General features: G+C 38.5%; 1 protein-coding gene across 6 annotated transcripts in view; it reads right to left on the bottom strand.

Moving 5' to 3' along the window:
* CSMD3 (CUB and Sushi multiple domains 3) overlaps positions 1 to 25,036 on the bottom strand; it is a 1,548,521-nt gene that overhangs the window by 872,091 nt on the left and 651,394 nt on the right. For all 6 annotated transcript variants that reach the window (XM_075582415.1, XM_075582410.1, XM_075582412.1 and 3 more), the window contains exon 6: positions 12,239 to 12,351. In XM_075582415.1, coding sequence (XP_075438530.1) covers positions 12,239 to 12,351 — 113 coding nt within the window. The remainder of the gene's footprint in view (positions 1 to 12,238; positions 12,352 to 25,036) is intronic.

Raw genomic sequence — 25,036 nt, 5'->3', positions numbered from 1 at the left:
GAGGTACCTGGCTTGGAGATACAGTATGTTAGTGGTTATGCAAAGTATATTTAAATGAATCCTCTCACACAATTCCTAAAAAGTAAAATTTTCATATCCACTATATAGCATTGATAAGCCTAAGCTGCCAACCTAACAATAAAAATGGTGTCAGATCCAATAGGACTAGAACCCACAACCACTGCTCTTCTAGGCCACAGCTCTAGGAGTGTGAGCTAAACCAGCTGATGGATAGTATCACTGTCACATCCTCCTCTTGAGCTGCTCACTGCTCATACATGTAGCTAATCTATCTATTATCATATCTCACAGGTATCTCAGGTGTGCTCCACAATAAACATTAAACTGTGAACCTGGAAGTATAAGTGGTCTGCTTTTAAAGAAGCCAGGGGAGGAAACTGCACAAATATACACTCATTTTGGTGCTACATGAAGAATATACACAAAGGTGGCTAAGATATAACAGAACAGAGGCAAAAATATTCACTGTACCATCTGCCAGAGTACCAGGATCATACTGAATTTAAATACTTTATTTTAAAATAAATCTCTACAAACTTTAGGAAGCTATTCGACTTGCTTCCCACAGCACACAAAGTGTTGTAGGGTTGTCAATTCTAAGGCCCCTTAGGAATGGTGTAAGGTGTCAGACACAACAGGATCTGAAGTTGAAACCAATTTGAAAGGTCTCATTTAAGGGACATGTGAACTGTTAAAAAGTTGGTTCAGATGTCTGAATAAGTCTAGCGGTGTACTACAGTACTTCTTGGATAAAGTTGCAGAAATTGTTGTGGGTAGCTGAATTGTACACAATATAGCCATCTCCAACAAGAGTACAGGGAATTAATGTTTTACATGCAATTAGCTAGAGATCTACAGCACTCCTCCTCTCATGCACACCTCTGCCAGTCCAACTCTATTCCACACATCAACCACCCCTCTCTTCTGCCATCTCTCACAACAATCAAAAACACTCAATTATTCTCTTTAACATACTTAAACTTAATAACTTATTACGCTCACTACACAAACATTCATCTCACACCTTAACACGAACACTCTCCGACACTCTCTCTCTATCTCCCAACTGCACTGCCAAAATACAGATGTAGTAGCCGTTATTGTACCGGCCCTAAATGTCGCAATTTGGTGTATAAATTGCACAATTTATCCTGCTGCTCAATTTGATGGAATGTAAATTACACCATAAAACTCGAGGCAGCAGTAGCACGTTTGTGTGCGATAATAGTTGCAATAACATCTGCTACTGTGCATCTGTGTGCTGACAAAATGGTATTCTCAGCACGTTGGAAAATATCACAATTTTTCAAAGGTCATCTGTGATTTTAACTGATGCATTAGATGTGCCACAAATTGTTGGTGACGTATAAGGTTACATTATACTGTATGCAAATTATATGGATGGTAGAGTTATCCTGCAAGGGATGGCTGGGGTTCAAGGGAGTGGGATAACCTGAAGCTTTGAAGGAAAACTTTTTAGAAAGCTTTTGAAGCAATACTGAGAGTCCTTCAATGATAAGACATCAGTAATTTCTTAGAAGACCTGACCCTAGGCAAGTATATGAGACATAAGCATACGTAAGTCTTGTAGGAGGATAGTACTGAACTAGACTCTCACTCTATCTAGAGAAAGGATGAGTCATTTGTGTCCCAGTACACAGAGAAACCTCCACATTATCAAGAACATCCAATCAAAGTGATAAAGCTCCCCTGAGCGAAACATGTCAGTGTGATCCTCTGTTTTTACAATAAATCGTTTTTTTAGTTCAACCTCTTTTACTGCCATTTTGTTTTGTGATGCGGTGCTTTTTGGCTTTGTGCCATTTTTTCTATGCAAATTATATGACTTTTGCATTAATAAAAAAATTGTAGTAAATTTAATGGTAGTTGCAAAAAAAATTCACTTGTTGGATACCGTTTGGTACAAAAATGCCATATCGATCAACTTTGCAGTTGCTTTTTCAGAGATCTTACCCTGCGATCTCCCTGCAGTCTGAAAGAACTGTGCAGAGCCAGCTGTACCCCCCTGCACAGCTCTTACAGGTGATTGCGCTGTTTTAAAAAAAAAAAAAATAATTTAAATGATGTATTATTAAAACAGGGGGTCTTCTTTGAGGAAAAATACAATTAAAGAGGTGCGGTACTAGTATTAATACTGTGTAATTGATTATTCAAATGACAGTATTTAATAAAACACAGTAATAAACCACCCCCTCAGTGACAATTAAATCATACAAAACCTCTAGTAGTGGTGATAATTAAATGACGGTGTCTGCAGCTGTTGATATTGGCTCAACACCCCTAAAGTACAGTGAAAAACAAGAAAAAACAGCGCACAATGCATATAGTGAAGTATGTAAAATATAGATGATATTGTAAAAGATAATAATTCTGCGTACATCAAGGATATTACAAGCAATTCCATGTATTAGGTCATGGGTTACCAGACACCAGGATGTATCAGGAACAATTTCCCCATAGCCTGACATACACACCTGATCTCACTCATGCGTCCCTGCCATCTCTTCCCCTGTAAATGGTGTTAACCTTTTCATTTAATACTGACCAGCATTAAATCTCGCCCCACAAATCAAGTATCCCAATAGCCTGCACTCATGGCTATTGTCCCACACTCAGTCACTCCTACCACACATTGTGACCAAGCACTGCCATCTAGAGCACTTACTCCCTCACCTACTGTCTCTGTAAATTTCCCATTAAACCTCTTAGATTGTAAACTGGGATTTCCTTTCCTATTGTCTGATTTTGCTGCACTTATGGCATAATTGCGCCCCGTCAACCCCTTCCGGAATTTTTTTTGGGGAAAAAACAATCTTTCCGTGATTTCCTTAATTAATGCAGATTTCTGTTTATACTACAGCCCATCATCTATAATATCAACGAAGCCAAGGTTGGACTGATCATCAACCTGCTCAAGGATGAGGCCCTTGCTTGGGTCTCTCCTCTGTTAGAACAGGGTAGCCCACTGCTAAGGGATCTGGAGGGATTCATTGAAGCTATGAGTCTGATTTTTGATGACCCAAACCGTGGTGCAACCGCTGAAGCAACTTTGAACAACCTTTGTCAATGAAGACGTTTGGCAGCTGAGTACGCCGCTGAATTCTGCAGATGGATTACCGATACTGAGTAGAATGAGGCCGCTCAGAGATATCATTTTCAGCAGGGACTTTCCGAGAAAATCAAAGACGAACTTGCCTGGGTGGTGCCTCTAGAGAGATTTGAGGAATTTGTCAGTTTATGCATTCAAATCGATCGAAGGCTTACTGAAAGACGATTGGAGAGACGGATTATTGCCAAGCAACCCCACCCCAAGACGTTCCAGGAGACTGAGGAGGAACCGATGCAAGTAAACACATTGCAGGGACCTATTTCAACTGGAGAAAGGAATAGACGCCGAACAAAAGATCTCTGTTTGTATTGCGGAAATGATGGACACTATCTCGCTGATTGCCCAAATAAGCCCAGGCGGTCTTCTTTTTAGAGCCCTAGGAGAAATCAGCTGCACGCCATTTCAAAGACTGTTTTCTCTGCTTCTTAAAATAAAGGTAACCCTCCTTCTCTACATGCACACCTCCTGGTCCTTATTATAATCGAGGAAGGAACACATCATTTTTTATCCACAGTGATGGTTGACTCAGGGACGGCAGGGCATTTTATGGACATAGAATTCGCCAAGATTCATTCAGTATCTTTCATAGCCAAGGAATCATCAGAATGGATTGAAGTTGTTGACGGTTGTCCTTTGAGATCTGGACCTGTTACCCGTGAAACAATTAATCTAACACTAATCATAGAGCCCAATCATCAGGAGAAGATTTCATTTAGTCTTATTCCTTCACCTTTGTTTCCAGTGATGCTGGGAATTCCAAGGCTCATGATCCACAACCTGCTAATTGACTGGAAGATCAAGACACTCACATTTCCCTCAGAGCACTGCCAGCTAGCCTGCCTACCCAAAACTTTTATATCAGAGTGTGTGGGAATACATAAGATTTCCTTGCCCCATTAAAATCTACTGCCAACTCCATTCTCTGAGTTTTTGGATGTGTGTGACAGGAAGAACGTGGATATGCTTCCTTCAAATCATTGTTATGACTGCCCCATTGACTTATTACCGGGTTCTGCCATTCCGTTTGGAAGAATCTATTCTCTCTCAGAGCCAGAATTGAAGGTCCTCAACGACTACCTACAGGAGAACCTGCCGAAGGGTTTCATCCGACCTTCTACTTCCCCAGCAGGTGCTGCTCTCTTCTTCGTGGGAAAAAAAGACGGTTCGCTACGTCCCTGCATTGACTATTGGGAACTAAATAAAATCACAGTTAAGAATAGGTATCCGTTACCTCTGATTCCCAAACTATTGGAAAGAATTCGGTCAGCCAAGATCGTTACCAAATTAGATCTTCGAGGAGCATATAATTTGGTCCGCATCCGACCCAGTGACGAGTGGAAGACAGCCTTCCGAACCCGTTATGGGCACTATGAATACCTGGTGCCTTTTGGACTTTGTAATGCTCCTGCTACTTCCAGCATTTAATCAATGATGTTCTTCGAGAGATACTGGACCAATTCGTAGTGGCATAACTGGATGATATCCTAGTCTTCTCAGATAATATCAAAGATCACCAGAAACATGTCTGGATTGTCCTAGAGCATCTCCGAAAATATAAACTGTACATAAAATTAGAAAAATGTGAATTTGAAAAGACCAGCATGCAATTTCTTGGTTATGTCATCTCCCCTGATGGTTTGAGTATGGACCCAGGCAAGATTCAAGCCGTGGTAGAATGGCCAATTCCTCGAAATGAGAAGGACATTCAGAGATTTGTGGGCTAATTTCTATAGACGTTTTATTAAAAATGTCTCTGGCATTATTGCCCCAATCAACCGACTCACACGGAAAGAAATCCCCTTCAAATGATCGTCTGTAGCGGATGTGACATTTGAACAGTTGAAGTCACTTTTCACATCTGCCCCCATCCTCATTCATCCAAATCCAGAACTACCATTTGTCATGGAAGTGGACGCATCTGACTCCGCTGTTGGTGCCATCCATTCACAAAGAATTGGACCCAAGATCATCATCATCCTTGCGCTTTTTATTCATACCAAATGTCAACAGCGGAAAGAAATTATGACATCAGAAACAAGGAACTTTTGGCGATAAAAGCCGCATTCTCAGAGTGGAGCCATTTACTTGAGGTGGCCAATCACCCAGTTACCGTCTTTACAGATCACAGGAACTTAGAATTTCTTACGATCTGCAAAGAGGCTGTCTGCACAACAAGTCAGGTGGATGCTATTCTTCGCAATATTTCAGTTCCACATCTCATACCGCCCATGCCTAAAGAAGGGGAAGGCTGATGCCTTGTCACAGTTATTACCTAATCCTTATTCAGATAAAGCGCAAGAAGGAACTATTCTACCAAAGAAAACATTTATGGGAATTACGTTTTCCGCAGATCTCCTCACACTAATTAAGAGAGCCTACTCAAATGACCCCTTTCTTGATAATCCTCCACCAGAAGCTGAACTATTTCTGCGGGGTGATTTGTGGAACTCTAAGGACCATCTGTTCGTCCTTAAGGAGGTAAGATTAGAAGTGCTCCAATTAATGCACGACTCCTGACACGCCGGTCACCCAGGTGTCCTCAAGGCACAAGAACTGTTGTCCCGATATTTTTCGTGACCTAAAATATCACAAGATGTTAAAGACTATGTCCTCTCATGTGAGACCAGTGCTAGGACCAAGATTCCTCGAGCATCCCCTATGCATGTGTCGTCAACCACGCTATCTGCCGCCTGCTTCCGACCTCTGCTTGTGACCTCGACCACGCTATTGGGTTGGGCAGTCACTCGGCACCTCGTCCCTCCTCTTCTGGGCGGTCCTACTCTACGCGTTTTACCGGTAGATAACGTGACTTCTGACGCTTAAGTAGAGTAGGACCGCCCAGAGGAGGAGAGATGAGGTGCCGAGTGACTGCCCATCCCAAAAGCCTAACCGGAAGTGACGCAGCGCTCTGGAGATCACGACGGAGCAAAGCCCCAGAGAGCCATCAGGAGGCAGCTAACCGAACGCGGAGGAGTCCCTAGAATGCATCAGACTCTCAGCGGAGGTGGGGGGGTGAGCTACGGCACATTTGTGATTCATGCGTATTTTATATGTTTTTATTGTAAGTGTGCATTCTTGAAAGTTGCCATAAATTTATACTTTATATTATTGATATGCACTATGGGTATTTCCTTTACCTTTACATCCTATGATCTCGCTGATACTGGAATTTAATACCACTTCAAACTCAGAAGACCATCTGTGATCCAAACCACCTGATGCTGTTTTGATGTTGCCAGATTAACCCTGAAATCCTGTGAGTAGGTTGCACATAGGAGCCAAGATTACCATTGAGTTATTTCACTCAACACTATTGTCTGCACTTAGATTGTTGTACGGTATTTTGTCTCCCTTTATGCTCCCCCAGGGTTACGAGACTTCAATTCTTCAATTTGGGGACCAGAGAAGACAGGCCCTGCCAGAAGGGTTTAAGCAGAGAGTTACAATCCTTATTTACTTATTTACTTCACACGTTAATTACACGTTTATTTTGTCAAAGCTTATATTGCTTTTATACTGTCACGTTATTATTAGTGATCACTTATAGTGTAGCACCTGTTTGTCACTATCACAATATTACATATGTACCTATATATACATACATACATATATATATACATACATACATACATATATATACATACATATATATATATATATTATATTGAAATACATATATATAGATATTATATTGATATTATATTGTCTATATATATATGTATATATATCTATACATACATACATACATATATATATATATACAATATAATTCTTTCTCTTTTGCTGTTCTCTGCCTAACTGCTCAGGTTACTATTGTGATTCTCTCCTCCTGTCTAAAATACGTTTAAGTGTTAAGTGGATAGGGCTCTTTGTTTTTGGAGGGTTTTTTCTGTAGTTTATATATACTTTTTATCTATATTTAAAATAGGTGCTTAATTTTCAAGTTCAGAGTCAATCCAGTTCTATTAGTATTTTTTTTTAGCATAAGTACATTTTTCATTAAATCATTTCCTATTTTGGATTAATAATAAATTCAAATATTAATGATTATAATTTTTTTATATTATATATTTTTTGTTTATTTATATGCATTTCCTTTTTTATTGTGAAATATGTCAAATGTTCAATGCATTGTTATTTTGTTGTTGTGTTGTTCCCACTACACATAAGGAATTATATATGGTTATATACATATGAAATGGTATATTTGAGTTATGTGATAGAAATTAGTGTATTAGAGCTAAGATCAATTATAGATATAGATTCCAATTTAAATGGTTTATTCTTTCATATTTGATGAATGTTAGATTGGTATTAGTAGGTTATTTTTCTGGTACTGTTAGTAGTAGGATTAGAAGTGATTAAATGAATTTCATTAATAAGTAGGGTTATTGTGAGTGTATGGTGTGAACTACACAAATATTGATGAGGTATTGTTGAATTTTTAAATGTATTAATGTTTATTTAACCTTGTAAACCTCCGTTTTGTTGTGAATCAGGAATTAGGCTTTAAGAATGACTTTACATCATTCAGCCTATTTCATTGGCTGTCACTAACCAATCAAACTACCCCTGACGAAGTCGCCCTTGTGTGACGAAAAGCATAGGGTTGGTGACGTCATCGCGTTTCTGGGTGTGTGTACACGGAGTCCTGGGCGTCCCTGCGATCAAGCTAGCTGCATTTTTAAGTGCTGGCAACTGTTCCATGCTAAGAGCAGAGGACATGGAGATACTGATTGACTCAGTTTTTTGGCGCCAACTCGTGACAGGAGCTGGTGGAGATGTACCCTGCCTACCTGGGACCCACCTCACCCTCACAGATGACTTCACATAGAGATTTCTCTCCCACATATGGTTGCTTTTTTTAATCCTGTAAGTACATTTCTTTTGGGCTGCAGTTTTTTAAAATAAATGTACTTTATTGTTTAAAAAGTTACGTGCTATGGAGCTTGCGCTTCTGTTTGTTTTTTGTTCTTGGATTCGTAGTGGTTGGCTATGCCACTTTTATCTGAGGCTGCACAACTCTCCCTGGATCTTTATCTGGGACTCTTATCTCTCTGGATTTTTGTTTAAAGTGGAACCTTTATATTGGACGTATTCTTTATCACTACCACGTTATGGTTTGTTGTTATATTTAGTTAATTGCGCGCTATTTTTATTAGTATATATTTATTAGTTATATTATAATTTTTAGTATTAATATTATCACTCATATCCACCTGAGCGCTACATATTTTTGTGTTGTTTTTGATATATATATATATATATATATATATATATATATATATATACACACTTATACGTATACACACATACGTATATACACATACATATACGCAAAAAAAAGTGGATATGTATTTTCGAACTTTAAACTCAAACCTAGTTTCCTCTAACAAACAGACAAACAAAGACAAACCAGATAATAATCCTTTCTATGGGGGGTGGCTCTAAATCTGATTGAATTTGCATGTTTGTTTCCGAAGTTGACTCAAAGTACAGAATAAACTTTGATGTTCGGTCTCAAATCTGTGAATCTACCTAGTATATGTATTAGCTTCAACATTTTTTTAACCCTGGCCTACAGATGTAGCACAACTTACTTTTTTTGTCACCAGGGCAAGCCGTGTGAAGACAACCTCACAACCTCAGCTGCTAGAGGATTATTGCATGGCCACTCCCACCCCCTCCCCCCTTACCGGCAGCACTATCTCTGGAGCCACAACTTTAATCTTTTTCATTGTAGCTCTGCAGACAATAAGTTTGCTACGTCAGTAGACGTATTTAGAATGGTTAATAGACAGGTAAAGTATGGTAGATGGAGGGGAGTTAGGTGTGTTGGAGTAATGAGGTTAGGTATCCCATGACCATACTAGCTTCTATGACATGCAAGAGGCAGATAGGGTTAGGTTTCAAAATTATTACCTTTAAGTTAACATAGCATAATCCTTGACTCCATGACAAATATGGTAACAAAGGGTTTACTACACCTGTAATTTTATATCTGTGTATGTTTTGTTTTTTTCACCTAGTCCAAGCTGGCCAATTAGATTTTCTACATGGTACATCCCATATAAGTAGAATTCCAAATTTGTTGGCTCGCCATCCTGGACCATGCAAAAAAAAATGTGGTGATCTGAATTTATTGAATAGAATGCAAATGAGTAAATTTGTTTAAAAATGACTAATTTTCATCCTAATTTACATTCAGATTTGCATGTAATGGAGCTAGTTTGGTTACTTCTTCCCCTTTTATTGAATGAGGTGATGAAGGCTTTGTTGCCTTTTTGCATATATTTTGTAGCTTTGAAGTTTATTGAGTACAGTACTGTAGGTCTCTAAGATATTCTATTTAATTTTATAATGTAAATTGCAATAAATATGTTTTATTAACCCAATTTTTATTCCAGAGAAATTTATGTCAAACCATTTTTGAAGGAGTTTTTATATCACCACCTTGGAGAATTGTGTTAAAAAAAATGTGTTACAATACATTTCATCACAGCTATTAAATCCTATTAGCATGCAAACAAGCATTAAAAAAGTATACAAAGTGTTACATGCCTGAGTAATTTTACATTACTCTAAATCTAATATATATTGCAATGTGTAGCAGGGGGTTCATTGAATAATAATACATCTTGGATGATTGAAAGAGATCCCTTCCAATTTTTGTGATGCTAAATTAATAGCTATTCTGCACGGTGTGTACTGTACATGATGTCTACCAGAGTTACACAAATTCAGTTCAATTATAATAACTGTCCCTGGGCAAAATATGCTAAACTTTTACTAAAGACAGTAGCTCCAATTGTGCAACATGTATAAACTTCTGCATATTGTTTATTCAACCACAACAAATGTCACAATGATCTAAAACAAACATGAAAAAAACCTCTATCGTAGCGACAGGAAAAGAACACAAAAGAAAACATTTTTTTTTTTACAACCCTCTAAAATCTCAGGGAATGTGGTGAGTAAAGAAAGCAAAATAGTAAAAACAAACAAAACAACAACACTGTTCAGTTTAAATAACCATTATAGAATCAAGTCCTTTTTATTTGATTTATTCTTGCTTAACCCTGATGCTAGGTAGACCATAACCACGTTAATACAGTTTACATAATTTGAATCAATTTTCTCCATATTTTTTTACACAGCTCTAATATGTGATTTCGATCTAGTTTTGTTTCAGTTAATAACATTAGGATTTTTTTGTTTCATTATGTAAATCTTTTGTCATCTAAATGGTTTTAGAAAGTACTTTTTTAGCGCATATTGTGTTTAAATAACTGCAATAGTCTTTTAAAGTCAGGTGTGTTTTCTTAAGTGGCATTACTGTAAATGGAAAATAATAGGACATGTTTACTTACAAAATGTTGATGATTGATTGACAAATGATTTGGAGCTCAAAAAGACTTTATTTTCGAAGGTTTTGTATGATGCAATGATACAATTTCAGTGAATTGCTTTATCAGCTTTTAGTTAAATGCGTTATAGGCTTAAAGATTTCTTTACAATACAATACATATTTGACTAAAAGTCATGCTTTTATTGATGCACATCCCTTAAATCAGACACCAAATGGATACACACATACATTACACAAAATAATTGTGACAATTGCAATGTTGTGGCTACTTTGTTCACCTGTTTTCCATGCTAAATTACCGTATATCTACTGTTTTATTAAAGCAACAATCCACACTGATCAACATTTCCTTTCGGTTAATTATTTAGGGGTTCTCACTGCAGGACTGTACAAACAGTAGCTGTGATATATGAGGTCAGTGTTGCACATTTAATCTCTGTCACAAAGCTGGGTAGAAGAGGAAAAAAAAGACCTCTTAAAAATAATACACTCTTTGAAGAAAGGTGGAATCATTTACTGCAGGACAGATGTAGTTTCCCAAGGGAACTACATTTGTTAGGTGGGATTGCTGCTTTAATTACAAATCTGCAGTGCTCTTTCCTTAAGGAATGGTAGACAGACAAATCATTTGAATGGAGCTGAACTCTTCTCCAGCACTGGAGCAATGGCCACGGGGCTTGAGTGCAGCACAGAGTTGTGTAGCTAATCTAATCCTAAATTATTGTGATTCTTTGTAGGCTGGGTTTTTTACTTGACCAACATAACAGTTGTACTGTAGGTAGATGGAGGTGTACATGAGTTATTGTCACTAAATAAAGGCCATTCTTATCTTATCATATAAAGTATTTATTTGTTCTTCAAAGCTCTTTTGCCACTGAAACGGAAGAATGATTACATATAATGCATAAATAACATTGTAATGGGCAATTTTGGTGATTATGTTTGTACTGTACACCTACATATTTTTTTAAGTGCCCTTATTATCTTTCTCAATTATACAACATTGTTGTTGGTTCAAAGAAGTGAATTACAACCTACAGAGAATTACACATGTAAACCACTTTGCTCTAAATGTAACTTTACTGAACAGCAACACACAAGAATGATGACATTTGAAAAAACAGCAACCAATGACATAGGTAGTGGAGCATTCTATTCTAGAATAGACATGTAAACTGTTTCCCTACCCCAGCTTTTCAAAAGAATACAATAGTAAATTGATTATATTCTTAGAGTATAACTTTATTCGTTACATAAAACATTACAGTGTGGGTCACAGCTATTTTGGTTGTAAAAATGAAAGTTAAAATGTCAAGTTATATATATTCTATATTTCTACAGTATGTCATTGGTTGAACTGCTTTACTGTGAAGACAAAAATGAATTGAATGCTCATTGCCTTCGCTGATCTCTCAGGCTGGTTTTTGAAAATTTACAGTACTTTCCTCTATGTATACTATATATTAATTGATAGTCAATGATAACAATGAAAAGTATAGTAATATAAATGGTCTAGTAAAATACAGTAGCACTAATAGGGCTAATCATTTTCTATTCATTTGTCTTGCTACACAACATGTTCACATGATGCTATGGAGTACAATGCAATCTGTTAAAACATAAATTACGTATACACATGTTTATTTTTTATGAAATCTATCAGAAACTAAAAAAATATTTTTTTTTTTGACAACTGAATGTACTTCTACTGTACATACCTTGATACTGGGCACTGAATCCTCTGTATCGATGGTTGTTATCTGTTACAAAATGCAGCCTTAGCCAATTTTTGTTGCTGATTATTGGAGGTGGAACATTCATCCCAGACAACCTGAATAGTGAGGGAACAACATCATTTTTACTGTGTATGTTTTACTTAAAATGAATAACAAATTATATTGATAACAAAATATATGCATAAAACATTACAATACATTACAAACAACTTTTTAAGGTAAAACCATTAAGTTTTGTGTCGTTTGTAAATTTCACAAGACTTTGCATCAAACATTGCATTAAGACGAGAGCTACAGGAATATCAAACGTCCAAAATGTGAACACATTGCTTTTTTTTCTTCTTTATTATGACTCACAGTGCAGATTACACATTATTTATAACTGCATGGGTTGTTTTGACAGCAGTGGCATTCCCCCAATTCCCCACAGTCATTGCAATCATCATTCAAGTAATTCCCATCATGCTGGCCAGCTATGCCAACTCGTTTTCCGGGGGTCAAGGACTGCTGACACCAGCACAGTTGTTGATTGAGTGAGGTAGGGAGGTGGAGAAAAGACTGAATTGTTGATGGAGGTGATGGTGGTGATGGTGTTATGGGGTGGGGGGAATGGAGTTGTTGAACGAAGTATATTTAAATGATTACAATTAACATATTTCCCAGGCATCTCAGGTTTGTTCAGATTTGTGCACAGATATCTCTCCATGTATTGTATAAAGGGGTATTTGCGGAGTTACATAAGTCACTTGGTACTCTAGTAAAATGTATCCATACGCTGTTAAAGGAGTAGAACTGGGTTAATGTAATGATGCAGCGGCCGTTATTCGAACATTTCACGCGTCATGTACATCGGAATCCCGATTTGAAATCGCGGGATAAATTCCAGCCTTCCCGCACTAAGATGCGAGTGTGGCGAGTGCAGAAAAACGAATTTTAGTGTTCTGGCTATTAGAAACATGAAATTGACACAGTAGCACAGTAGCACAGTACTGTACACATTACAATTCATCCATTTTATTGCAAATGAAGAAACAGAATCCATGAAATTCAAACAAAACATCCGCGATAAGCGCGGGTGCCTGGGGCGATTGGCCACGTTCCTGCTGCGTGGGGAACAGCAGAGAACTCAAAATCGGCGCCGAGATTTGTTCGAATAACAGCCGCTGCATCAGAAAGGATGTTTCCTTTAGTGAATAGGTGTTACTATTAACCTCACATTAATCTATGTTAGCGCTATGTTAAATAGCCTAACAGAACTTTGTTAGCAGGGCCTAAGAGTAGTTTCATGACAGTATTAGCCCTTTGACAAAGCTTTTCCCAGGGAAAGTGAAACTGGGGAAAAAATTGCAAAAAGTCATACTACTGCAGTCTGGATAGCTTTGCACATCTCTGATTGTTATGTTCTACTAGGTTTTTATAGGTTCGGAGATTTTTCAAACTTGTGTTTGCCAAGGTCCCCATTTTTACTGCTGTGTCCCTATTTTTTTAAAATATTTTAATCAATATAAGGTATTGGTTTAAAAAAAGTGAATAATAATAAATAGCAACATGCTGTCATCAAATAATCTAACATGTAATAAAGATCAACAATAAAATCACTTAGACAGTATCTTTAAAATGGAAGACTGTATGTTTTTATATAATCTTTTTGTGTAGCCTGTGCTTCAATGGTTTCCTTTGGTCGGAGAGATAGATATTCCGAGATAAAAAACACACATAGATATTGTGCCAACGTTTAGGAACATGATCAACACAATTGAGAACTTTGCTGCTTTTTAAAAACAGGAAATAGTCTACACATACTGAGCACTGTCAGCCAATAAATTATTTAAATTTGAAGGAGATTGCTAAGAAGTTTGAATTATAAGCATGACTGTAGAAGGACACTGATCTCTGCATTATGAGAGTACAGGCCTAATTCAATATGTTCAAAAGTAATATGTTCCCATGCATTGACTTGCATTGCAGTTATCGGATGTTCAAAGTATGATCGACTGCCTTGAAACATATTGCATCACATGTCGACCCGGCCTTTTCACGGCCTCCATTCAGCCACCACCGCTTTAACACCAGGACATTTGCCTGCCACAGGTAGTGTCCTCTAAATCCTAACCCTAATAATTCTTAAAGTAACCACTTACTTTAAAAACCTTAATCTTTTATCTCATTACCTTAAAAACCTTACCCTGGTAATGCCTTACGCTAAGAACCTTAACCCGTTAACACATTTCCCAAACAACACTAACTTTAAACCCTAACACTAATCCCCTACCTCTGAAATGGCCAGTGGCTAAATGGCAGCGGAGATTTGTCCCCTGGTGGCAAAACGGTGAAATGGTCAATGCTATTAAGCCCCAAGTCAGAATGAGTACTGAATTTGAATTAAGATGTATCAACTTTCAGAAGAGCACTTTATATAAATGCTTTGCTATCAGCTCCCACATTCAAGTTAAATTCAATCCACACTCAACGATAATATGTCTATAGTGTTATTTGCTTTATTTGGAATAGTAGTTACTTCAAATTATTGGGTAAATGTGATGTGAAAATATTTCTTTGTAGCGAACGTTTAGAAAATGATTGTGAAAACCGAAGACAGCTAATCACACTAATATAATTTAAACAGTACTATACACAGAGCTAATTACTGTATACCGTTTTACAGACACAGGTCCCACTCTTGTAAATACCTTACTATATAGTATTTTCTTCCTGAGGTATAAGGAAACTAGATGACATAGACTGAATTCACAAATGACACTATTTAAGGTACAATACACATATTTCAAAATAGTGACTAGTGCACAAATATAATGGGTCATGCTTAAGCTGTGATATGTAAAAATACATCATCTAACTAAAGCCAGAAGACATCTCATAGCCCAAAGTACTTAAATGGGTCATAAAGTATCTTCTGGCACAGGAAGGTGTCTTATGGAATAGCATGGTGTAGTAATTATGGGCCCAAATGTATAATCTTGACTGTTGGTAGAACTGATGGAAAGGGAGATACCTATTAATTTAATCCAATCAATATACACTGTATATATTAGCACAGAAAATGAAAAGCCCAATGAAAAAATGCACATATTGGTTGCCATATCAGATAACATTAATAATTGCTAAGTAATAAATTAAATTACTTTGTGAATTATAAAATGCTACCGCACATGTGTTCATATATATTGTTGTTTTATAGATAACACAATTATTATAGTAAAGATAAATATATCCATAGTAATCCAAAATGCAACAGACACGGTTACCCATTTAAAATGGGGCATAATCCAGATTGGAATGAATGAAATCCAGTTATCACATTAAAATTTATTTTTAAGCATATCATGCAATTAACAGATTTAGAATATTGCACCTCACAATTAAAATGACTGCATTACAGTAGGTTACAAAATTAATTTCACTGTTAAGAATTCTTACTGTAGAGTATGTATCGACACTATTTATTTCCCTTTAAGAATATCATATACTTGTCTTATAAATTAGTCAGGGTTCATGTAGTAAATAAAAGTTTTAGTGACAAAATTAATTAAACTTTTACAAACATCATCATTAACTTCATATTAAATGTGGGAATGCACAACATTCACGAACTCTAAATAAAGCAAGTCTAGAATAACTTTGAATGTGTATAACAAACAGAATCTGAGAATAAATAGCATAAGGAAAAAACTATAAGTGTTATGTAATTGTAGTATTGTATAAGCCCATGTAGGTAATTTGATTCCCTACTTACTGTAACTACCTCTGCCGAATAGTTTGGTAAATCAGGGGGGAATATGTTCCCATATGACAATTTTTTTTCCCAATCTAGTTCACAAATGCTCCTGTGACAAATTGTGATATTGTCAGATGTATCATTAGAAGCCTATAGCATACATTTGTGGTTTAATAGCAACTCCAGTCTAGGCTTTCATCCTGCCTTTCTGCAGTAGGTTGATTAACTAATCTCATTTTAGCTTTACCTCAATATAAAACATTTGCCAGTGTCCTTTGCCAGCTGCAAAATCAGAATGCTAGCCTGCACTTTACCATACTCTCATATCAGCTCTGGATAATTTATGCCTGTTCTACCAAAGCCTAGTTTTTACAGTATGTGGATTTACTTAATTGTATTGCCTTATGTTTAACCAGTTCCTCAACCGTCTCCCACTCCCTGGGCAGCACCCAGTCATCCTCCACCGGCAGGCTATGCCCTTGGACCGCCACTTCATCTGATCAGGCTATATCTGCATCCATCCTCTTTTCCTGGACAGGTTACACCTCGGTAACCTTCCTCTCTGGATAAGCTATGATTTTGCCATCTTCTGTGAGGAAGCTATGCTCCTGGCCATCCTCCCTAAATAGGCAAGTGACCCTAACGTGCCCAGTCCCATATGTCTCCTTTTTGGGGCATCATCCGCTCCACCCTCCTCCAGGCTGTCCATCTTTACACTTATGCCTTGTCACCACTGCAGGTGTACACTGATTTCCAGACATAGTCCTCCATCTTTTTGGCATGTTAAATGGCTATCTCCTAATTATAGTGCTACATCATTTGGTATGTCCGGAATTGTGGGAGCCATTATTCCTTAAAGGAACCCTTTGCCTTACACTTTCTACGTTAGGGTAGTAAAGACAAACTTATAAATTCAATAAATCTTTACCAAGTCATTACCATTGTCATCGCTTTGTTACCTACACACAGGATAATGCAATTTCTGGCTTGGTGGATGCAAATACACTCATACAGCGTATTAATGTATAATACTGCTCTGCACACCTACTACCCCAACTTCTCTAACAAGCACTTGCTCAAAGGACTCATGGAATGAAGCAGAGAAAAGCTTACACAAGCTGTTTGTAGATTGATCCCACTGGAATGCTGAAAACATTTCTTTGCAGTGCTTCAGCCGGCACTTTCCAAAACCACCAGTCACATTTTTTCTGCAGAATTTCAAAAATGCCATTACAGAATTTTGAACCAAAAAAAAAACATGCTGAGATTTGAAAATAAATTGTCATAATTTACATTTACTTATAATACATACCCCAGGAGTGCTTTCAAATTACATTTTCAGTAATCGTTTCTTCCATCAACTGAAGATGTCTTATAAGACAAATATATAATACCATGCCAACAAATTAATCTTCTTTACTAGGAATCGGATTACTACTTTTTTTCCGCCTTGGGGGGTAGTTTTTTTTTTTTTTTTAACTCTAGGTGGGAAGCAAGGGGTCTCCGGAGCTGAACCATGTTCATCTCAGCTGTAGGACAATAAATGGCAAAGCTGCACACCAATAGCATGAGTAGAATACTTGCAATGACCGGTGCTCCTGGTTCAGGGAAATCTGCCTGATAATCCTGTATACGTAGAAAAAATGATGATCCAGGGCACAAATGGATTTCCAAAAACATTTAATGTATCATAACAGCACCAAAGTACTTTGGTGCTGTTATGATACATTAAATTATTTTTGGAAATCTGTTTGTGCCCTGGATCATATTTTTTTCTACATTTCAGCTGGAGGGACACACTGCTTCTCGAGAAATATACCTCTGAAGGGGATACCTAAGGGCAGAGATGGGCGAAACTTTCAAAAACTATTTCCCGGAATTTCCTGAGCTTTCTATTCAAAATCTGTTCAGCTGTGTAAAATCCATCGACCGATTGTTCTAGTTTCAATTCGTGCAGATTAATCCAAAAACTCTGTTGGATACAATCTGTACAGATTTTTAAGAATCCAATCTGCATAATATGGATTGCGGAATCCGCCATGTGGATTGTCAGTGATAAAGAAAAACCCGGAAAAGACGAATCACACTTTCTGAGACTGATTCGTGGAAATACGCGGACCAAAGGAACCGGCCAATCCGAGATGGATCCAAATCTGCCCCCAAAAATGTGCCCATCTCTATATAAGGCCACTCAAATAGTCTCTTTTAATGTCACACATCAAGGGGGTCAATAGGACATAATCTCTTGCAGCTTTCTATTGGCCCGGGTGTGTCACGATTGTGCTCGCCACAAACCGGGACCGGACCACGGGGCTGAGGCTGGGTTATGAAATCACCGACCTTATACCGCGCAGACTGGTCCGGAGTGCGCAGTTCATAGTCAAACAGGCCGGGTTCAGGACTGGAGATAACAGCATAGTTGTTGGGCAAGCCAGAGTCGAGGTAGGAGATATCCGGGTAGTCGTAGTTCAAGCAGGGAGTCGGCAACAGGAAATCAAGCTGGTCCTTTTGCGTCAGCGCAATCGCTGCAGGTCGGGAACGAGGTTTACGTGAGTGGCGTCCACGACCCATGGCTCCGGTCTAGGAGAGGGAAGACTGACCGCAATAGGCACACCACCAAGCAGCACTAGTAACCCCGTGTTACAGCGCAAACGAAGCAGGTCTGTAAGAACCAGGAACTCAGCGTAGCAGCACCAGGCCTGGAGGAAACTGGACGAGTACAACGAACTGGAACAAAAACAGAGATACGTAACGAAAGAACAAGGCTTGTGGCAGAAACACAGGTAACATCCCATAAGGATCTATGCTCGGCAAGGAAGTGAAGCCAAAGCAGAATATTTAAAGCGACAGTGACCAATCCGGACGAGGGGCATGGTGGAGGCGTGTCGAGGAGCTGCTCGTGAGTGGCTGAGAGACCAGGAAGTAGTGGAGCACAGCTGAGAGTCTGTAACACCAGTGCCAGAATCCAAGATGGCGACGGCAGAGTTCAAGGTATGCACTGGGCGGCGGCATGGGTGGCAACGGGGGGCAGGGCCAGCAGCCGCTGCAGTACTGGTAGTGGGTAAGGAGGGGTCACACCACAAGGGACGTGGCCCCCGATTCCTTACAGGGTGACGTGTAACATTTCAAGGCATTAAATACTAGCATCGCATTTAGAGTTATTATCTCGGGAAGCAGTGGGTCCCCAGAGCAGAAATCAGAACAGTACAGTTCTGGAAACCCACTCTATTCAACCTAAGGGGGCGGGGGAGAGTGGAGAAATTAAACTGGAAATGCATCTTTAAAAGGTATAATTACCTGACTAAATTATTCAGTATAATACATAAACATGCATTTAATCAGTCTAAACTTGTATGAACATTCATACACCTCAGTTAAAATGAAAAATAAGAGGTTGTCAATAATATTTATGACATATAATATTCTTAAGGTCTCTACTGAGACCAAGTATTTCCCGGCCGTAGATAAAGACTGTTAGAGTTATATAGAGATATACAAGATTTTTCACTAGAAAAAGAAAAAGTAATCTTATGCTTATTCCGTACAACTAGTAAGATATGTACATGGGATATTGGAAATGAAACATAATATACATGTACATGACACTGAAGTAATATTGTTAACAAGAATAAAGAATCTTATATGTACCAAATAATCATTAGCATAGGAAAATGAAATTTGCTGTCTATATCACAGAGTTTGGGCACTACATGGAATACAAAAACACTCTTATGGGAACAATGTACTCAAAGTATCAGAGCTTCAAATCAAGAAGCAAAAGTAATATTTGCAATAAAGTTCCATATCAAGTGTCAAACATGTCAGTGGCAATTCATCAGATAACATCACAGTCAAGGTACAGTACTAGTCTATGAGCTTTGAAAAATCCCCAAGAGAGGAGAAAATATAGCTATTGCCAGCAATAGAAACCCGGAGCTTGACTCAGAATAATTGTGAAATGTTCCCTTTAGAAATCCTTCAGCTGCTTCTTCAGAAGACTAAAAAAATGTTTTTCACGGTAAATAATTCTAATACAGAAAGAGGTAGAGCTTTCCTAAAAGAAGGTACAAAGGGGTCTATTCTTGTAGCTGTGGAAAGTGCATACTGTATGCATGCGAACAGAGTTCTTCTCAGTCGAATATGCAGGTTGCCGTATTCTATAAGCCCTTCTTGCATGTCCAAACGGCACAAAAAAAAGGCTTTTTATAATGCAATTTCATTCTGGGTCTGCAAATGTATGTGACATGGCCCAAATGTCTCAATATCACAAATGTTGCTAATTCGCTGGTACTCTAGTACCTCCATTAAGTCGAAATGGCAAAACAGGGCATACAAACTCACAAATTTGATTTCACTACATCAAGGCTGGTGAGATTGCCCCAATAGATGCAAGATTAGCTGTTTTAGCTCTGTTGGGCAGAGACTTCTCAATTTAACGACTTCATTTACCTTTATCATAAACTTTTACAACTTTAACCTGTACTGTCTACCTAAACAGTCCTCTTGTACTGCCTTGAGGAAGCGGCTACACGAAACGCGCGCGTCGGCAGATGGGTGCACGCGCAGGACTCTCTCACACACATGAGTCAGCTGACGGCAGTGTTCGTCAGCAACTGCAGCACGCTATTTTTCAAATAAGGAGCTTCCCTGCGATCGGATGATCTAAAGGGAGCCCACACGAACCGAGATACTCTTCTCCCTGCTGTCACACGGTAGCAGTAAGCTGTATATCCCATTTCAGCATTACCATGTATTTATATCTTTTACCTCTCACTATCAACTCTGACAACAGAGCTGGTGTTGGATCAGTACTGTTTAGTACCCCATAGATAGGTTGGTTACTATCACCACCATCACACCACCTACCTGAGAGACGCTGAACAGACTATATACCTACCTGATCTGAGTCAGCCCTACCGTTGTACTAAGTGTGTGAGCCCAGTATGTTATGCTCACAATGTGGATAGGGACTTATTGTTATGCTCCCTAGACTCAACTTCCCTTTTCCTAGGGTTATATTCATAGCCAGTGATATTGAGCTGATCATGTACAAACCCTACATTCAACTATCTATTTACAGTATCCCTTACCCTATATCAGCTACATTAATAGCCAGGATCCCATTCATTTAGCCAGTTATACTACCTCACTGTTTTTTTGGCAGACCTGGCTAGGGTCCTTTTTGAATGCTAGAGTTCTGTACATTTTACTTACTAGGGTTTGTATATACTGGCACATACTGTTACAGCAGCGATAAATAGGTTGCTTTGGTTCATCTGGACAGTGACTCCCCATACCCACTGGTCCAAACTGCAGCATACATTAGTAGAGGATATTTGCAGTCATACCTCCATTGATCCAGAACACCACATTTAGTGTTCATATTAAGGATCCAAGCGTTCAATTCTTGTTTTATCACCCATTATTTTAAATTATTAGAGTAAAGTGTATGTTTTAAAGTGTTCACCATATCACCACGTGTTTAGAGTGCCCTTACTAGGTTCCTTTTTCTTTGGTTTGTTGTTATATGCACTTACCTAGGGAGCCCCGACACATATACATCCAGACAGCTGCGGGGGTTCTCTCTTCTGCACTCATAGTGTAGTAAGGTTACAAATTTATTTAGGACTGGAATTAAAGTATGAACTGTGCACTCACAAACGGATCAATAAAAATTGCCTGTATGAGATAATATCTCAATCGCCAACAACTGCAGCAGAAACCCAGCTGAGCCTCCGGTGTGGAGCAGTATCCCGTCTCTGAGCAGGGGGGCCAGGTGGTAGCGGTAGGCACTCTGTGTATCGAAAGCAGGACACACACACCTTCTGCCGTTCAGACGCTCCTCTCACCATAGAGAGCTTCCGGGTTAGCTGTATCCTTCCGGCTGCAGTGAGCGTCGCAATGATAGTCCGCCCAGATGGCAGAGGGCTATGCAACTCCGTTTGCACGTAGTACTAACAGTTCAATGTATAGTAAGCAATAAATGTACTCCAAATAATATGCCCTACGCGTTTCGTCTTGTGGACTTCGTCTGGGGTATGCCATCTGGGCGGACTATCATTGCATCTGTAATGTATCTGACTGAAGCCTATCCATCCCCCCTGTGCAGAATACGATTTATGACTTAAGGTGTTAAATGGTCCCTTAATGTTAGTGATGTAAGAGTGTGTGTGTATGTGTGTGTCTGCTTATGTGTGTGTGTGTGTATGTATGTGTGTAAATATAAATTTATAAAGTGCCCACAGTGTATACAGTGCTTTATAAAAGGTGTGTGTGGGAGTGTATACCAATGGTGTGGGTAGGTATTGAAATGTAAGAGAGTGTTGCATTACTATTAATGTGTGTAAATACTAGTGCACTGCCTTTGTTCACCCATTTTCTGTGTGTGCATTCATATAGCGCAGTATGCATTGACATGGCCTTTAGTACTCAAGGGAAGAGACTTCTCTTGTGTCAGGGTAGTGACTCATGAAGCTGCTGTTTCAGTTTAGGTCACCGGTAAGTGTCCCAAACAGTTACATTAATATATAAATATATATAAAATCATCATTGAACACAGATGGATTCCAAGAGCGTTTGAAAGACAAAGATGACAACCAAACAAAAGTAAGAGAGGATGATATCAGAAAAAAAAATTTGTGGGGGGAAGTGAGTGAGGAAGAGAAGGAGGGAGAGTGAGAGATGGAGGAGGGTAGAGAGAAGGTAGAGAGGGTAGAGAGAAGTGTGAAAGAAGGGGGGGGGGGTCACTTGAAACTCTAGTGTTGGGCCCCAGGAAGTGCTTTTCCCCTGTTTTGTTTTAAGTATGTATTTTTGTTTTATGTCGTTTAAGAAATTTCTTTTACTTTTCATTCACCTGGTGAGTTGCGGAGTGCTTTTGCATAGTTTTTTACACAGTCTCTTCGTCCAGCCCATCCTACGTCTATCTCCTGGGCCCCAGGGAGTCTGACATAAAAGTGTCAACATTTAATAAAGAGCTCCTTACTCCTTTCTGTAATTGTAAAATGTCAGGTTTATATAATGTATCCGTGCTGAGCGATCTCCCCATGTGTGTTATATTCTGTACATTCTGTTTGAACGTAGTCAAAATTGCACAATTTGTAATGTATGTTTATTGCTTGGAATGCGTGATTTCTTTAGATCTGATATTTTAGAAATGGAAAATCTTATAGAATAGGTTTCTTATCAGTTTAACTAGATTGTAATGTATGTTCTTAAGTGTCACCTATATTCTTTATTACTGTATGTGTAAAGTTGTGGATGTAGAACAACTGTGCTCTAAATGGATTTTACATAATTTTGATAAATATTTTTAACAGTGATCATTGTGATCATTGTGTTCATTTTGTTGTAAATCCTTAAAAAGGATGAATTGGAACATAACATACAGTATATGAGAAGCAAGTTAAGAAACACCAGACGGAACCCCAAAATGTGTATTAAGTACCAAAAGGGGGTGGAGCTATTGTTTCTCTGCTTGTTCTTGGGAATGGGCACAATGAAAACAGCTGACAGGTGTGACCTATGATGTTGCCCTGGCAAGGAACACCTGGGCAAACCATAGGTTTGGGTTGGCATTGATCAGGCCATCTGTCTGTGTGTGCAGGCACCCAGGGGTCCCCAACTTGGGGCAAAGGTGTGAAGGGTGAGGCAGCAGGGCTCACCTTAAATAAGGGTTAAACCAAGGCTGCTGCCTCTTTGCTTAGTCAGATACAATTATTTTGTGATATTTCACTTATATGAAGCTGGTTTCTGTTTGTTTAAATCTGCTGGCTAATAAAGCCTATGTTTATTTATCCTAAAACGTCTCTGGTGTTTCATCCTCTGCGTATATCTCCTACAGGGTTTTATTCTCTCCTGAGGCTTCCTCTCTTTGAATCCAGCCTGGGGCATCTCCCTGTAGGGAGCAGCAACCCCTTCCTTACCGTAGTACTAAAGTTTCCCTACTCTATATTCCATCAACAACCCTGTTATTGGTTAATGCAGGAACCCAGGCCCTGGGTTGGGCTGAGAAGGGGGAGACCCTCTGATGAGCAGATTGATCCAATTACAATCTGGATTGTCTGATTTGCCAAAAACAAATGTTAAGGTTTCTCAACGGTGGTGGGAGATTTCTTCAAGACAAGTTTAGTATTTGTTAGGAGTTGATTCTATGTGGAAAAATATTAAATTTTCTGCTAATATGGCCTTGATTCGCTAGTGCGTATATTAAGGGATTGATAAAAAAAAATGCGATGCGGTGTGCTCCTCTTTGTGTATCTCTCCAAATGCTGTTTAAAGTTGTGTTTTTGGTGTTACAGTACATGCATAGCAATTGGGACTCAAATAAAACAAGACTCTCTCTTCAGGATGAATGTGCAAATAGTGTCATATTTGTGGGAAACATTGTGATTCATTCACACTTTTCTAGTGATCACAGTAAAATGACTACAAAAAAAGATGTGATATTTTTTCCTATATTTTTATTTGCCCTATATAATTTGAATATTCACATTTCTCTGCGATTTTAAGCCGCCGTTTATTTATTTTAAGACAGTCTTTAGTACAATTCCTTTTTTCTAATATTTTTACAAAAAAATGGATAATAGGTCTATTAATTTCAATAAATGGCAATATTATGTTTGTTAGAGTAAACATATGCCTTTGAAAGTATTTTATGGAAATGCTGAACAAAGGGAAAGTGCAGAAGACCCTAGGGAGTTTTAATTATACAAATAAAAAAATGCACGTGATAAAAAGGGAAGGACACCTTTGCCTGTGTCCAGATACTGCACTACTATTTACGCACCTTGTTCCCAGCTACTTCTACACATCTCAATAATAAGCACCATCATAAATATTCTTCTCACCTCCCCTCTCTTTCTACACCTCTTTCTTGCTGTCGGGGATATCTTACCTTATCTTGGACTTGGCCATAAACACACATGCTCTCGCTCACATCTCCTTGCCTCCTCCTCCCTCCCTCCCTGCTATGGGTGGTGTTAACCCATCTAACTTAATCCCTATTTCTTGTCTCCTTTCCTTCTTTCTTCCCTTCTCCTGTGCCC

The sequence above is a fragment of the Ascaphus truei genome, chromosome 2 (genome assembly GCF_040206685.1).
Source record: "Ascaphus truei isolate aAscTru1 chromosome 2, aAscTru1.hap1, whole genome shotgun sequence".
In the NCBI taxonomy this organism is placed as follows: Eukaryota; Metazoa; Chordata; class Amphibia; order Anura; family Ascaphidae; genus Ascaphus; species Ascaphus truei.
This window is presented reverse-complemented; position numbering and strand designations above follow the sequence as displayed.